Consider the following 15173-nt stretch of genomic DNA (forward strand, 5'->3'; position numbering starts at 1 on the left):
TCGAGAGTGTAACAGTCAGGAGAAGCTAGGTGATGCTGCTGTAACAAACAGCTCCATAAAGGTTTATCTCTGCCTCGTGTTCCTGTCCCCTGGGAGCTCTTCTCTCCGTCGTCCTCACTCAGGGACCCAGGCAGACAGAGCAGCCTCTGTCTGGGATATTGTTAGTCACTGTGACAAAGAGAAAAAGAGCCCTGTGGTGTCTTTCTCTGATACCTAAATGCCTCCACCCAGAAGCTGTGTGTGTGTGTATGTCCTTCCAACCACATTTATTTAACAAAAACAAGTCATGTGGCCACACCAAATATATGGTGCCCAGATTGGAAAAGCTAGAACAACGAGCGAACGGTAACCATGGCTGCCACTGGGGCAGCAACGGGGGGACACGGGCAGGCTTTGGAGACGGGCTAACTTGGACTTGAACGCTGGCTTTGCCATTTAGCAACCTTGTCACCTGGGGCAATCCCTCTACTGCTCAGAGCCCCTGTTGTCTCATCTGTAGAATAAGCCTCCAACAATTACCGAAGCATCCTTCTGAGGATAAGAAATACCACTTATGAAGTGCCTAGAAAAGAGTAAGCCCTCAAAAAAAAAAATATATCTAAGGGCACCTGAGTGGTTCAGTTGCTTAAGCATCCGACTTGTGATTTCTGCTCAGATTATGATCTCACAGTTCGTGAGATCGAGTCCCACACTGGGCTCTGTGCTGACAGCATGGAGCCTGCTTGGGATTCTCTCTCTCCCTCTCTCTCTCTGCCCCTCCCTGCTCATGCTCTCTCTCTCTCTCTCTCTCTCTCTCTCAAATAAACATAAAAAAAAACTTTATTAAAAAATATATCTATTATAAGCTCTTGTTAACCTTGTAGCCAGCAGCGTGAAGCAGGATAGAGCTCCATCACTGTGAATTGGTTTAGAAAGTTCCAGAGACATTCACGATGAGATGGGATCGTACCAACATTGCTTTGAAACGGGAACCCGGAAGGGGCCCCTGACACCCCCACAGCACTTTGCCAATTTCCAAGACTCTCTTATCCATCCATGAAACTCACCGTGAAACTCTGAGGCAGGTGCACACCCATCATTATGCCTGTTTCGTAGGCTCGTAGACTGGCTGGGAGCAGTTCAACATCCTGCCCCAACGCACAGCAAATAATCAATATCAACAATAGTTGAAGCAGTAGCCAAAATTTACTGAGCATTTCTAATGCCCGGCACCATGCCAGGCAGTGTTCTGAGAAAGGGTTGGCAACCTGGAGCCCACAGATGAGATCCGGCCCCGTTTGTCTTGGTAAATGTGGTCCGGGCATGTGTGGCCTGTGTCCGCTTAGAGCTACTGTGGAAGCCTCGAGATTGCAACAGAGGCCCTGGGGCCCCAAGGAGCCCAAAATATTTACGGTCTGACTCCTTACAGACATTTGCCAGCCCCGTTCTAAGCAGTTTTCGTATCTAGTAATGATCATTTCAGTGTGAGTTTCTAGGAACGAGAGCCCCAGGAGAGTGGGCGCTTTATGGGGAAGTCATAGCATAACCGGTGTGCAGCTCGGTCCTTGCCACCGCACATTGTCACTCCTCCCAGGGTGCGGGGAGCCATGTTTGGAAGCCCTTTCGAAATGACAGATGACTTCCGTCACCCCCTAAACACCGGCAGACGTTTGCCCTGTGTTCCCGCATCTGAGTCCTTGGCGGGGTGCCTCCAGCCGTGGAAAACTTTGCGTAACAGCCTGTGGGTGCTCGTCACTCTGTTTTCTGTGCAGCAGGCCCTACACCGTCCACCGATGTAGGTCGGACGCATCGCAAATAAGTGGCTCAGAGGCTCCCCAGGAGACACACACATGTTTCGAGCACGGTCACCCCAGGACAGGGAGGCTCGAGGCCTCGTCAGCTGAGCCTTTGCAGAACCACAGAGAATTTGCTGCTTGGTCTATGTGCTGGCTCTCCCCCAGAGAAACGGGTGTGATAGCACTCAGAGCAGAGGAAAATAAGGCACTAAAAGTAACTTTTCAGGGCGTCTGGGTGGCTCAGTCAATTAAGCATCCAACTGTTGATATCGGCTCAGGTCATGATCTCACAGTTCGTGGGATCGAGCCCTGCCTCGGGCTCTGTGCTGACAGCATGCATCCTGCTTTGCTTGGGATTCTCTCTCTCTCCCTCTCTCTCTGCCCCTCCCCTGCTCGCTCTCTCTCTCTCTCTCAAAAATAAATGAATAAACATTTTTAAAACATTTTTTAAGAGGTAAAAAAAAAATTAACTGTTCATTGTGACCTGTTTACATCTATTTTTTTAATGTATTTTTTTTGAGGGGTTGGAGGGGCAAGAAACAGAGAGGGAGGGAGACAGAGGATCCCAAGCAGACTCTGAGCTGTCAACACAGAGCCTGACATGGGGCTCGAACCCCTGAACAGTGAGATCATGACCTGACCCAAGGTCAGATGCTTAACTAATGAAGCCACCCAGGTGCCCCCATACATAATATTAAAAAAAAAAAAAACATTTTATGCAAACAGCATTATAACACATCAGTCTAAAAGACGGCTTTAATCAAGTTGGTGTGCATTATCTCATCTAATTCATGCCAAACCCTATGAGATTGGTCATAGTGGTATTATCCCCACTTTATAGATAAGGAAACGAGGCAAGGGGAGGTGGCCGTCTTGTCCCATGTCTCAAGTAACAAGGGCAGCCAGGATTCAAACGCTGACTTCTGTCTCCTCAGCCTGCACTGAACCAACCGATGCCAATGAGAAGGCTGACTTTTTAACGTCTCCGTGTGATCTGGCAGATTCGTTGGTCGCTCTTCTGTGCCCGAGTAAGATCACCTTCTGACAGCTGGGTGCTTCCCCCCAAAGTGTTCACTCGGGTCAACCACACACAGCGCTTCCATAAGGCATGCGTTTCTCAGCTACATTAATAGCAGTTGTTTGGGTGGCCAGAGAGAAAGGGTCCATGGCCAGAAATGACCCAGGGGCATTACTTACACAAGCTCATGAGCCCGGGCTGAGGGACGGGAAATGGCAGGTGGGTAGATCAGCTCTGCCTCATACTAGCTGTGTGTCCTTGGGCAAGTCACTTGCCCTCTCTGGAGAAGAGAGGCGGTTTAAGTACATGGTCCTCCTAAAGGTCCTTTCCCTGTAATACAGCACAGAGACTGAGAGCGGGGCCTCTGGGGTCAGAGACGGGAATTCAAGTCTTGGCCCTGCCTCTCCTAGAGGCCTTGATCTAGGACATCCCTTCACTTCTTGGGGGGCGAAGCTTCGCCAAGGACAGTCGGTGACTCGGGTGCCATCGTCAGGGACCGCAGTGAGCAGGCACGGTGTTTATACACGAAAAGGCTCTCTGCAAACGTGTAACCAGCAGCATCGTCATTCTCTCCCGAGCCCTCGTCGCCCAGGCCGTCCAGCACCATGTCCGCAGCTCCCGCCAGCAACGGCGTGTTCGTCGTCATCCCGCCCAGCGACGCCGGCGGCCTCCGCCCGCCTCCAGCCATCCTGCCCAGCCCCTTGTGCCAGCCTCCCGGGGTGATGCAGTTTGAGGAGCCGCCGCTGGGGGCACAGACCCCAAGGGCCACCCAGCCGCCCGACCTGCGGCCCACGGAGACGGAGACGTTCCTGACGGGAGAGCCCAAAGCTTTAGGGGTAAGAAGACACCCCCCCGCCCCCCACCCCCCTCCCAGGCCACCTGAGGCCTGTGCGCACAGGTGCCGGGAGGGAGCGTCCCAGCACCGGAGCGCTCACGGACACCTCGGAAAGGGGCAGGCAGTCCGTCTATACTTAGTGAGGACTTGAAGATTCCCCTGTGCACCAGACAGACAGACCCATCCCCCCTGGAGCGCGCAGAGACCCCACCAGCCAAGAAATGGCGAACATGACTCCAAATAGGGTCATTCGGTCAAAAATGACGGATGTGGGAGGGACGACGCTAGTGATGGGGGACAGCCAGGTCTCCGTGGGGAGATGGCAAGGAGGCTACAACCTGGAGGCCGAAGCCACGGGAACACGGGGAGCAAGGGGAAGGGCTCATCAGGTGGAGGGGGCAGCAGGTGCAAAGACCCTGAGGTGGGAACGCACGCGGCTTGTTCAAGATGAAATAGAAGGTTAACATGCTGGAATGAGAAGAGGGAGAGGAAGAAGGGAGAGGAGATGGAAGCTGGAGAGGTGGGCAGGGGGCAGCTCCTGCGGGTCCATGAGAGATGTCCCATGAGGTCTTTGCCAATCTCAGATGGCCTTGAGTTGTTGGTCTCCGGGCGGGAAGAAAATATCAAATAGGTAGATAGACGGACAGGCAGAGAGGCAGACATATTCATCCTCATACATACATATATAGTGTCTTCAGTTTGTCCCTTGGCCTCAGTTTCCCCAAATGGAAGATGTAAACATAGCTGAGGCAATGGCGGTGGTGATGACGGCGGTGATGACAGTTGTCGTCTCCCGGGCACGCACTGAGCATGGAATTTGCAGGCCCTGGCTCCTTAGATTCCCATCACCACCTTGTGAGAAGGTGACGATGGCTCCCGTCGGACAGGTTAGGAAACAGAGGCTTATCAAGGCTAAGTCACTGGCCTGAGGCCACCCAGCTGCTAAGTGGCATCCTGTACCCCAGGATGGCCTGACCGTACAGTTCTGTTTTCAACCCCACCGCTCTGTAGCACGCAGGAGCTCTGGCTTGAACAAGCTGGAATTCGAGATTCTACGCTAAAGGCTGCACCACGTCCACTGGTGTGCAAAGGGACCAGACACCGTGCACGGAGACGGGGTCATCAGCCCCTGGAATCCCGAAGCCTCAGAGAGACCTGGGAAGCCATGACCTCCAAAGCAATCCAACAAGACAAATCCACATTGCCGGAGAACCCAGAGAGTGGAAACTACGCATGGGTGTTTGGGAGTGTCACCAGTAGACGAACACCAGCTTTCGAGGTGGCTGGCCAGCCACTTCAGCGCTGGGAGACCCCAGGCAAGTCGCTGGACATCTCTGAGCCTCAGTGTCCTCATCTCCAAATTAGGATGATAACACCGACCTCACCGTGTTGGGATTCGAGGAGGCCACGTCTATAAAACACGCAGCACGTTGCTTAGTGAGGACGGGCACGGGGCTGGAGGTAGCTGGTGTTCTGTGAGCAGTAATGGCAGGGGTGGGAGTGTCCAGGAGCAGGAGAAGAGCCCGCAGAGGACAGCCGGGCTGGCGGCGGGGACCCCGTGCCACATAAGGAAACCGCAAAGACGAAAGATGCGCAGCTGAAGAGAGAACAGGAGAGAATATCCAAGGGGGGGGGGGGTGCCTATAAATATCCAAATCCTTGGCACGCGGAAAGACATGCCTATGCCACGTGATCCCAAGAAAACGTTCCCCAGTCATCTGCTCCCAGTCAGAACTGCCCGTAAACGGACCACAGTGGTTTGCGTGGTGGTGGGCACCTCCCCACTGAGGGTTGGGGGGTGCTATTAACAAGTCAGGAGCTGGAAAGGGCTCCTGAGTTAGGCAGAGGTTGAAATGGGGGGGGGGTGGCCTTCAACGTCCCTGCTCCGTTCTAGAACTCAATCGTTACCGAAAACGTATGGGGGGAAAAAAACGTGGCGGAACTTACCAGAAGCCCACATGTCCCCTTCCTTGGGAAAACCGTCCTACTTCTGGGAATGGATCAGCTTCGAAAAACCCAAATCCGAGTCCAGATGTCAGCTCCCAGCACACAGCTGGAATGGATCGGTGACAGGCACTGAAATGAGAGAGATGCTCGAGGAGATATTCTCTGCAGGCTGCAGGGCGACGAGGAGGGAAAGGGTGAGGCATCCGGTGCAGGGAATGTTGTGCCATTGAAACGAGAGCTCAGAAAACCAGGTAGCAACCCAGCGGTGCCGTGCATCCACGGGTCAGAGCACAAAGCAGATGCAGATCTGTAGAAACGCGGCAACAGGCGAGGGGTGGGGGGGCCCTCAGATGTGGGAGCTGGCTTTCCTCCTTAAGACAGTCCTTGATGGTTGCTATAAGGATGTCTCCTCAAAAGAGCAGAATGGGAGTTTAGTTCCAAGCATCACCGTGGCGGGGGGGGGGGGGGGGGGGGGGGGGCGCAGGTTCTCCCCGCGGCCGGCAGGGGGCGGTGTGGAGCCCGCCCGGCTGAGCCGCGCCTGCTCCCGCAGACCGTGCAGATCCTCATCGGCCTCATCCACCTGGGCTTCGGCGGCGTGCTGCTCGTGGTCCGCCGCGGCCCCGTGGGGATGCTCTTCATCGAAGGCGGCGTCCCCTTCTGGGGAGGAGCCTGCGTGAGTGCCGGGGGGCCATCTGGGGCTCGCCTTTCACCTCCGCACCCGCCCCCTCCCACATTCCCTGCGGCGCACAGCTGCCCCGGGAGGAAGGGGCCTGAATCTACATCCAGCTCCTAACTGCAAACCCTACTCCAGGCGCCACTCCTGCCTAGGAAAAGCTCCCAGCCAAGAGCCAAGAGGATGGGACGCAGGGCTAAAGGGCACTAACCACCTGGATGCCAAGCCTCACCCCCCCAGAAACCCTTCTACTCCCCCCATGGGTCCCAGCCCTGCAAGAGCTCCGTCCCCTGGGAGTCTGATCAGCTCCGAACCCCCCCCCCCACCCCAGCCCACTCCTGTGCTCACATCCCACCCCGCCCGCCTGGCCGTCCACTCCCGCAGCAGAATCGGGGAGCACGTGGCCAGTGGGCAATCTCGAACGTCAAGAGAGCACTTCGGGGTTTACATAGCCCCATCCGAGACCGGAGTCTCCCAGCTGCCCCGGGGAGGCGGTGTGGGCGTGCAGACTTGGGAATGAGGTCAGTGGGGTCTGAATCCCAGCACCACTGTGGGTCACCATGGAGTCACTCAGTCTCCAGGCCTGGCGTCCTCGTCTGAAAAGCATAGTCCTGGCCCTGCCTGTCCTCTAGTTTGAGGAAATCAAAAACTAATGCGCGTAGGAGCTAATTACCATCAAATGGTGACCATCACTTTGCAACAATTCCCCCTTTAGAGAGAGCCAGATTTGCATGAGATGTGAATGATGTCCCTCGAAAACATGCACCTCGCCAGCTACCGCCCTAGTTCCCGGGACAGGCCCCTGGTAACCAGGGGACACCCTTACAGAGAGATCCCAAGGTTGCTGGCCGAGAGGCAGGGAAGGTGACAGCCAAGGGGCCACTGCCCTCGCCCTGGTGCCCACGGCCTTGACAGAGCCCAGGCATGGTGTGACCTGCCCCGTGTGCCGGCCGAAGCCTCACCGGGGTCCCCTCGTCTCCACACAGTTCGTCATCTCAGGGTCCCTCTCCGTGGCAGCCGAGAAGAACCACACCAGCTGCCTCGTAAGTCTGAATGGGGGACCCAGGGCCACGGCTGGGTCCTCTCCACTCTGCCCCTCCCGTCCATTCACTCACTCAACAAACATTCCCTGGGGGCCTGCTGAGTGCCCGGTGCCCGAGGACAGCCAGACAGCACGGACACAGGACAGGAGGAACCAAGCAAATACACTTTCGACATACAATACAGGGCAGCAAGTGAGGGTCCACAGACGGAGTGCTCATGGCCCTTCAGAGAAAAGGTCTCTTGGAAGAGGAGGAGGCTAAGCGAGGCCTTGGTGGGCTGGGAGGATTTAGAAATCCGGTGGCGGGAAAAGCATGAGAAGACAAGGAGAAGGCCTGGGCAGGGTTGCTATGGAAACCATGTGTGGCTCCACGAGACCGGGGCAGAGGTCTGGGGAGACAAGTGGAAAGAAATCAGACGGAGAGACGCGCTTGGTCGTCATGGGTAGTGGCTGGGACCCCTCTGCGGGCAATGGGAGGCGATGTGGGCTTCGCAGGGGAGCGCATCCAGCCAGCAGGCTCCAGGCTTAGCACAGCAGGGAAGGCCAAGGCCCTGCCCTCCTGGGGCTTACACTCCAGTGTCTGGTAACAGTTATAGACAGTCTGGTAACAGTTACAGATCTGTAAGTAGTTACAGATCGTGAAAAGTGCCACAAAGAAGCAGGGGCAGGGGGGCGGGGGGAGAAGGGGGAGGAATAACGGGTGTCATTCCGCTCAGCCCGGACAGTCTAGGGTCCTGGGGCAGGTGCCACCGAGCTCGCTGTTCAGAGGGAGACAGCCACAGAAGAGCCCGGGGACCAGTATCCCATGGGGAAGAGGCTGGCCGTGGGGACGGAAGCCAGGGCAGATTATAAGAGATGAAGGAGGCAGAGAGGTAGGACACAACAGAGAGGGTGAGGGGAGGGAGACGAATCAGGGCCTAAAGGAGACTGTGGGATTTATTTTAAGGGCCTTTATTTAAGGGAGGCCACTGCGAGCAGAAGCAGGGACCCATTGTCCTATGTGGACTCTCGGGGGCCGTCCGGTGCTGGGCCAGGTGGAGAATGGGTCACAACCGGGCAGGACTGGACTCGGGGACCCTCAGGCTGTGAAGTCCAGGAGCTCAGGGACCTGACTTGTCTCCGCGCTCACAGCGCCTCTGACAGCATCTGGCTGCAGCACACACTCAACAGCGCTTGGTTGGATTAATTGACCAATTAGTTGATTTCCCGTGAGGCCACTCAGGGCCCCATGACCTCCTCGATGGCATAAAAAAAGAAAAGAAAAGCAGAAGAAGAGTCAGGGATCTTTGAACCTGAGTGGGTCCCACAGTCCCAATCCCCCGATGTAAGGCCAGGGCAATGCAGCCAGAAGGTTCCAGCTGCTGGGTCAAAAGAGCATCAGGTTTCGGCTGCCGAGGGAGGGTGAGCCCTGCGTGACCGTCTGGACCACCCAGACATCCCCTTGACCCGAAGCCCGGGGCCTCCCCGTGAGGGGTTGGCCTACCCTCACCTCAGCACCTGCCCCTAGACTCTCCCCTGCCCCCTGCGCCCTGGGGTCTGCAGTGTGGAACCTCATGGAAGGGACCCCATCACCCTCCCAGCTGGGCCTCGGTGTCCACAGCAGAGGGCCTCCCTGACTCTTGCTCCGGGGCAGCTGCACCCGCAGGGCACAGGCCTGGGGGGCGGGCACCGCGAGGGTAGGCAGGGACCCTGCTGGAGACCCCGCCCACAGTGAAAGCGGCAGGGCGACCCTGAGGCGTGGGAGGAGCACCAGAGAAGGGGGAGGGGTCAGAAACGCATGCGTCGCAGGGTGGCCACTGAGCCCTGGCCCAGGGAGGAGGGGGCGGGAGGGCTGTTGCCCCTTCCTCTGTCCCTTCTCCTCCTGGCCTCTTCCCTCTGCTCCTCTCCCTCCTGCAGGTGAGAAGCAGCCTGGGGACAAACATTCTCAGCGCCGTGGCGGCCTTTGCGGGGACAGCCATTCTGCTCATGGATTTCGGTGTCACTAACTGGGTGTGTTGTCAGACGCCCCCCCCCCCCCCGGAGTGGAGAGCATGGGAGAGCCACATCTAGGAGGTGGGGGGAGGCGAGAGTGAGCGGCACCCGGAGCCCCAGGGCCCTGGGCCTGGGCGGAGTTTGTCAGTCCCCACAGACCCCATGGAGGCATAGCCCCGTGACCCCATTCCCAAGAACAGGCCTGGGGACACGGAGGGGCAGCCCCGCGGAGGGAAGGGGAGGGCACAGGACGCACGGCAGGAGGCCTGGCTCCAGCTCCAGCTCTGCCAGCCGGCTGTGGGACCTCGGGCAAGTTACCGTCCCCCTGGGGCCCCTTCCTCCCACAGAGCCCCGGGCTTGCCTTGACTGTGGGTGTGGTCCCCAGGATGTGGGCAGGGGCTATCTGGCCGTGCTTACCATCTTCACCATCCTGGAGTTCTTCATTGCGGTCATTGCCACCCACTTCGGGTGTCAAGCCACCCGCGCTCAAGCCAACACGGTGAGCACCCCACCCCCATCCGCCCACCCCACCCGGGGCCTCTGAGGAGGGCTGTTGGCTGGGAAGGCTCTGCTTCCAGCCTCTTCCTTCTTCCTTCGGGAAAGCAATTGGGAGCGGCAACGAGTCCCTCTTCCTCCCCTCTGCGCCTCCCCGCCACCCCACTCTTGCACATCTGGGGACCCAGCGAAGTCTTTGGGGAGGATGGAACTATTCTCCTCGCGACCACAAGGGGGCGCCAGGACCAAGGGACCAGCGGCTCTGGGAGCGTGGTTGCAGAGCCCGGGGAGGTCCTGGAGGGCAGTACTGTGCACAGAGGCAGTTCGCAGGTCGTGAGGCACAGACAGGGGCATCACAGAGGGCAGCGCACTTCAGGGGGAAATTAGCTTAGCTTCCCCAAATCTGGAGGACAGTGAAGACAAGAAGGGGGGCGGGTAGGGCGTTGGTGGAGTAAAGGCGGCCTCAGGCGGGAAAGGCAGGCCGTAGGGTCGGGGGTGCTGCTTGGGAGGTGGCTTTGTGCAAACTGGGAGGTGAGGCCACTGAAAGGCTTTGCGCGGAGGAGTGCGCGCTCACAGGGAGGGAAACTAATCCGGAGGGTCGGCCTTGAACCTTGAACACCCAAGGGAGGGAGCCGGGGCAGGGGCCGCCCAGGGAGAAAGAACGCCCGAACTTTAGCTCCTAGAGAAAGGCGACTCTTGTCTCTTTTGTTCACTGCTGCACTCCCAACGCCTAATCGGCCCCCGTAAATATTTTTGAAATACTAGTGGAGCCGGTGAGTCAGCCTATTATTTATTCCCTTACGGAATTCATTACTAGGGCGCTGTTCTCAGAATGACCACAGGGGGGCACTGTTGCAACACCGCCCGGAGGCACCAGAGCCCTCCAGGACTGTCGCGGGTTCTTTCTTTGCAGCCTGTGCTTTTCCTGCCCAACGCCTTCAGCGCTGACTTCAACATCCCCAGCCCCGCAGCCTCTCCGCCCCCCGCCTACGACAATGTGGCATATGTGCCCAAGGAGTCATCCGAGTAGAGGTCACTCCGCCGGTTGGAGTCCAGCCCGTGGGCCCAGCCTTTCCCCCACCCCCACCGCGTTAATCTGGGGGCAGCCCATCCCCCCACCCCCATCCTCACACATCGCGGCACCCAGGTGAAGTGTTCCCCAGGGACGTCTGTCCCACACATCTCCCTCAGTGGCTTCTTTCCTAAAAGAGCTAGTTGATGTCAAGGGTGAGTGTCCCTCACTCAGCTCCCTGGGCCCTGTCACCCTTCTGGAACTGTCCCCATGTGCTGCTCTGCATTTCTCTCGGTTTCCTCCGGGGAATCCCTGGCCTCACTGGCAGACAGGTTCAAGGCTGCCCTCGGGTCTTGGGAAGACCGTTAAGCTCAGGAGCCCAGAATCCTCCAGAAAAGAGTCCAAGTGCTGAGGCCACACAGCTGGCCGTGGCCTGACCTCAGGGCTCCAGGCTCCAGGACCAGCTCTCTGCTTTGCAATCATGGCAATGTCATGAGCCTCAGTTTTCCCACCTGGAAACTAACGCGTTAACTACATGGCATCCAAGGCCCTTCCCAGGGCTCCCCGAAGTCCTGGTCTAAGTCAGGCGATCTCCCCCCACGCCCCCTGGAGAAGCTCATTTTCCTTATGTATTAAATGGAGTCAGGTTTGGGGAGGGTGCAGGGGAGGGCTGAGGCCAGCCCACTGCACCCCAGTCAGCATCCACAGGTGCACAGCCATGGCAGCCCCTCCCCCCCGGGGACCAGAGCTTCCCCTGAAGGTCACTGTGAGCTGAGCTGGGGTCTGAGGCAGAGGACACACCCCTACCAGATGTCAGAGGTCCCGGTGGGTGGCTCATCTCATCCATACCACAGAGGGAAATAAACAGTGTGGCTTACAATTTGAACTGGTCTCACTGCAATGACTTTTTCTTTTTAACCACAGGGGCTTCGAAGGCTTGTCCCATATTTATCAGAAGATCTGGGTCCCCCTGTCACAGAAAGGGGGCTTCTGTGGGAGCTGGGGTCTGGGTGGTACGATCCCGGCACTTGGTCTGGCCCCACCTGAGCCCAGACGAGCAGGCATCCATATCCCCGTTCTACAACTGAGCTTAGAGATCGAATCAAGTGCCCAAGGCCACTGGGCCAGCGAGAGGCAATGCTGGGATTTGAACCTAGCTCCCGCTAGTCCGCGTGTCACCACCACGGCTCTCCAGGTCCAAAACCAAGTGCTTTCCACCAACCCCTGCCCCTCCTGCTTTTTCATCCCAAAGACGGGTTGGCTGCGTTTCTCAGCACCCACACTTCATCTAACAAGCTCCTACTCCTGCCTCAAGACCCTATTTGACTGTTGCCCCTTCCGTGAGGTCTTCCCAAAGGCAGGCAGTTGGCTGGTGCCGTTCAGCCCTTTCAGGAAGCCCCAGCCCCCAGGTGCTGCGAGGGCAGAGTTGGGGTGGGGTTACAACCAGCTCTGGCTTTCAAAATCCCTAGACCAGATCGGGGGACTCACAGCGGGGAGTTTTGTGCGGTTTAATTTTCCCAGCGTGAAAATTGCAGCGTGTCCCTTCTCTCCCAGCTTGAAAGCCACCCACCCCAAAAGCCTTCGACTACAGGCTTCCTTTCTCTCTTTTTGATGGAGTCTGCTTCCTCCCTTCCCACTCGCTCTGCTGAAATTGTTCTCTCCAAGGCTGCTGCCATGCTTGGTGACCTCCTTGTCACCAAGATCAATGGGCTTTTAAAAAGCCTTGTTTTAATAACGACCGCTCCATCCATCCCTTAAAATTCACCTCCCCTGGACTCCTCTGGGCACTGCACGCTCTTCGGCAAGTGCTTCTTGAGCACCTGCTGTGTGTCCGGGCTCTGGGGACACTGGGAGTTGGCCAACGTCTCTGTCCTCGTGGCGCTTACGTTGGCTTCCAAATCTGCCTCCCACCCAGACCTCTCCTGTGAGCCAGCTCCAGCATTGGCTTTCCTCCCACCGACAAGGAATTTGCAGCCTCTGTTCCAGCTCAAACCATTTTCCCTCCTGGGTCCCCTGTGTCAGTCAGTGCCCAAGGCAGAATCTGAGAGCCATCTTGGTCCCCACACACTCATCCCCACATATGATCACCCACGCGATTCTCCTGGCTCTTTCCAACTCGGACCCCTCCCTCCAGCCTCCTCCCAGCACCTTTGGACCACTGTCATCTCTCACCCACGTTGTGACATCCATCAGCTGACCTTATAGCCTGTGTCCCCAGCTCTCAGCTGGCTCTGCCCATCTCTAGGCTAGATAATAACCAGGGGGAATTTTCTAAGGCACAAAAGCCATGGGGTTACTGCCCTGCCACTTGGGGCTCTCCTTTGCCCTGAAGCTAAAGTCCAAGAGTCCCAGGGAGGTTTACAAAGCCCTGGAGACAGAGCCTGCTCCCCTCTCTTGTCTCTCCCCATCCTCCCCCGGCGCGTGACCCGCAGCCGTACTGAACCTGGGAGACCCTTCTGCCTGGAGAGCAGTCCCTGCTGGCCCCCCATTCTCCCATCTGTCCCACTGAACTCCCACCCTCCTTCAGACCTCCGTGTACACGCCACTTCCTCCAGGAAGCCTTCCCTATCCCCATCCTTCTCTCCCCCGTCTAGGTGAGATGGCCTCTGCTGGGCTGTTCACACAGCCACACATCCAGGGTCACATCTCGCCCCCGCCAGGCAGCTGCCTGCCTCCCTGACCCTCTTCCCCGCTGGGCTCTATCAGTTTCCTGCAGCTGCTGTAACTAATTTCTACAAACTCAGTGTTTTCAACAACACATTCATCCTCCGGAGGTCAGGAGTCCTGAGGTCAAGGTAATTGGCAAGGCCAAGTGCCTTGTGGAAGCTCTAGGGGAGAATCCGTTTTGCTTGCTTTTTCCAGCTTTCAGGGCCCTGCGGCAACCCTCGGCGGGTGACCCTGGCCTCCACCTTCAAAGCCAGCAGCGCTTCCGGTCGCTCTCACCGACTCAGCTCCTCCTGCCTCCCTCATGGAGGGCCCCTGTGATTATATGGGGTCCACCCGCTAGGCCAGAATGATGCCCCCTTCTCAGGACCCTTAACTCAATGGCATCTGCAAAGTCTACGGCAGCAGGTAACCAAGTCATAGGTTCCAGGATCAGGATGTGTACACTGCCAGGCGGGGGGGGGGGGGGGGGGTCCCTATCCTGCCTGTCACAGCCCCCAAGCTCCTCAAGGGCAGGGCAGATTCCCCGCCCCTGCGGGACCTCCAGCCCATAGCAGTGTGGCCGGCCCATCCTAAGCGCTCCTTAACGCTTCTGAGAGTGAGTCGGTTAACGCACGAGGGTGCGGGGAGGGGGGGGACGGGTGTGCCTGTGTGCGTGTGCGTCGCGTGTTGTTTGTGACTATGTGGCGAAGCAGAAACCTCTAACCCAGTGAAAAACCACAGCTTCCAGAAAAACATTCATCCCACGATCAAGGGACTAAAGGTGTGGGTGACGAATCGGTGCAAAGCGGGGACGCACAACACAGGAGGTCAGGGGGCACCAACCAGCCTGCAGACGGTGGTGGGTGGGTGTCCCGACAGGAGAAATGGACCTTCCCGAGCCGCTGATGGCCCGGCCTCGCCTCTCGCAGAAAGGCTGTCCAATCTGGCAGGTCTGACAGGCGAGCGACCTTGCAGCGGGCGTGACGGCTGGGTGTGAGGGACCCCTGGGAGCGCACAGTGACTCTAATACTCATACACAGCCCCTGACACGGGGCAGGCACGGCTGGAAGCATTTTAATATTCTAACTCGTTGAACCCTCTAGCAACGCCTTCCAGAGGTATGGTGATCCCCGCTTTGCAGAGGGAAAAACTGAGGCCCAGAGAGGTCAGATAATTCACCCGAGCTCTCACGGCTACAAAGTGGTAGAATCAGAGGTAACAAGACGCTCCTGACACGATCGGAGGAACCGGAACACTGACCAGACGTTTGACGCTCAGTAGGTAGCAAGGGCTAGGCCAGAGCAGCTCTCTCTGTGCCGCACGGGAGTCGTCGCAAAACTGTACTGCCCAGGGCTCCACAGGGTCACCGCGCTGAGCTTCAGTGCAGCCCAGTGGGCACCAAAACCTCACATGCCTTAACTGTTTAGTTGTGACACAGGATCGTCGTCTTTTTAAATATTTTTTAATGTTGCGGATTCTGTGTCTCCCTCTCTCTCTGCTCCTGCCCTGCTCGCATTCTGTCTCTGTCTCTCAAAAAGCGAATAAATGTTAAAAATATATATATATTTAAAAAAAAAAAACAGGGGAGGGTGCCTGGGTGCCTCAGTCAGTTGGGCGTCCGACTTCGGCTCAGGTCATGAGCTCACGTTTCGTGAGTTCGAGTCCCGCGTCAGGCTCTGTGCTGACAGCTCAGAGCCTGGCGCCCCGGGATCATAGTCTTTTTAAAGAGTCCTTATCTTTCAGAGATAAATCCTGCCAT

General features: G+C 57.4%; 1 protein-coding gene across 2 annotated transcripts; it reads left to right on the top strand.

Moving 5' to 3' along the window:
* Positions 1–3398: 3398 nt before the first annotated feature.
* Positions 3399–11083, top strand: MS4A15 (membrane spanning 4-domains A15). Of its 2 annotated transcripts, XM_030332588.1 has the most exons (6): positions 3399–3629; positions 6126–6248; positions 7235–7291; positions 9187–9279; positions 9647–9760; positions 10670–11083. In XM_030332588.1, the coding sequence occupies exons 1-6, from the start codon at positions 3399–3401 to the stop codon at positions 10784–10786; spliced, it is 735 nt and encodes a 244-aa protein (XP_030188448.1). In that variant the 3' UTR covers positions 10787–11083. The 2 variants fall into 2 exon arrangements, with proteins under 2 accessions (XP_030188448.1, XP_030188450.1); XM_030332590.1 differs by lacking the exon at positions 6126–6248.
* Positions 11084–15173: the final 4090 nt, after the last annotated feature.

This window comes from Lynx canadensis, chromosome D1 (assembly GCF_007474595.2).
Source record: "Lynx canadensis isolate LIC74 chromosome D1, mLynCan4.pri.v2, whole genome shotgun sequence".
Classification (NCBI taxonomy): domain Eukaryota; kingdom Metazoa; phylum Chordata; class Mammalia; order Carnivora; family Felidae; genus Lynx; species Lynx canadensis.

Bases quoted from the DNA above. Each gene is read 5' to 3' on its own strand.
- MS4A15 (XM_030332588.1), top strand. From the start codon at position 3,399: ATGTCCGCAGCTCCCGCCAGCAACGGCGTGTTCGTCGTCATCCCGCCC. The intron at 6,249-7,234 runs GTGAGTGCCGGG...GTCTCCACACAG, and splicing joins CCTTCTGGGGAGGAGCCTGC to TTCGTCATCTCAGGGTCCCT. The intron at 9,761-10,669 runs GTGAGCACCCCA...CTTTCTTTGCAG, and splicing joins CCCGCGCTCAAGCCAACACG to CCTGTGCTTTTCCTGCCCAA.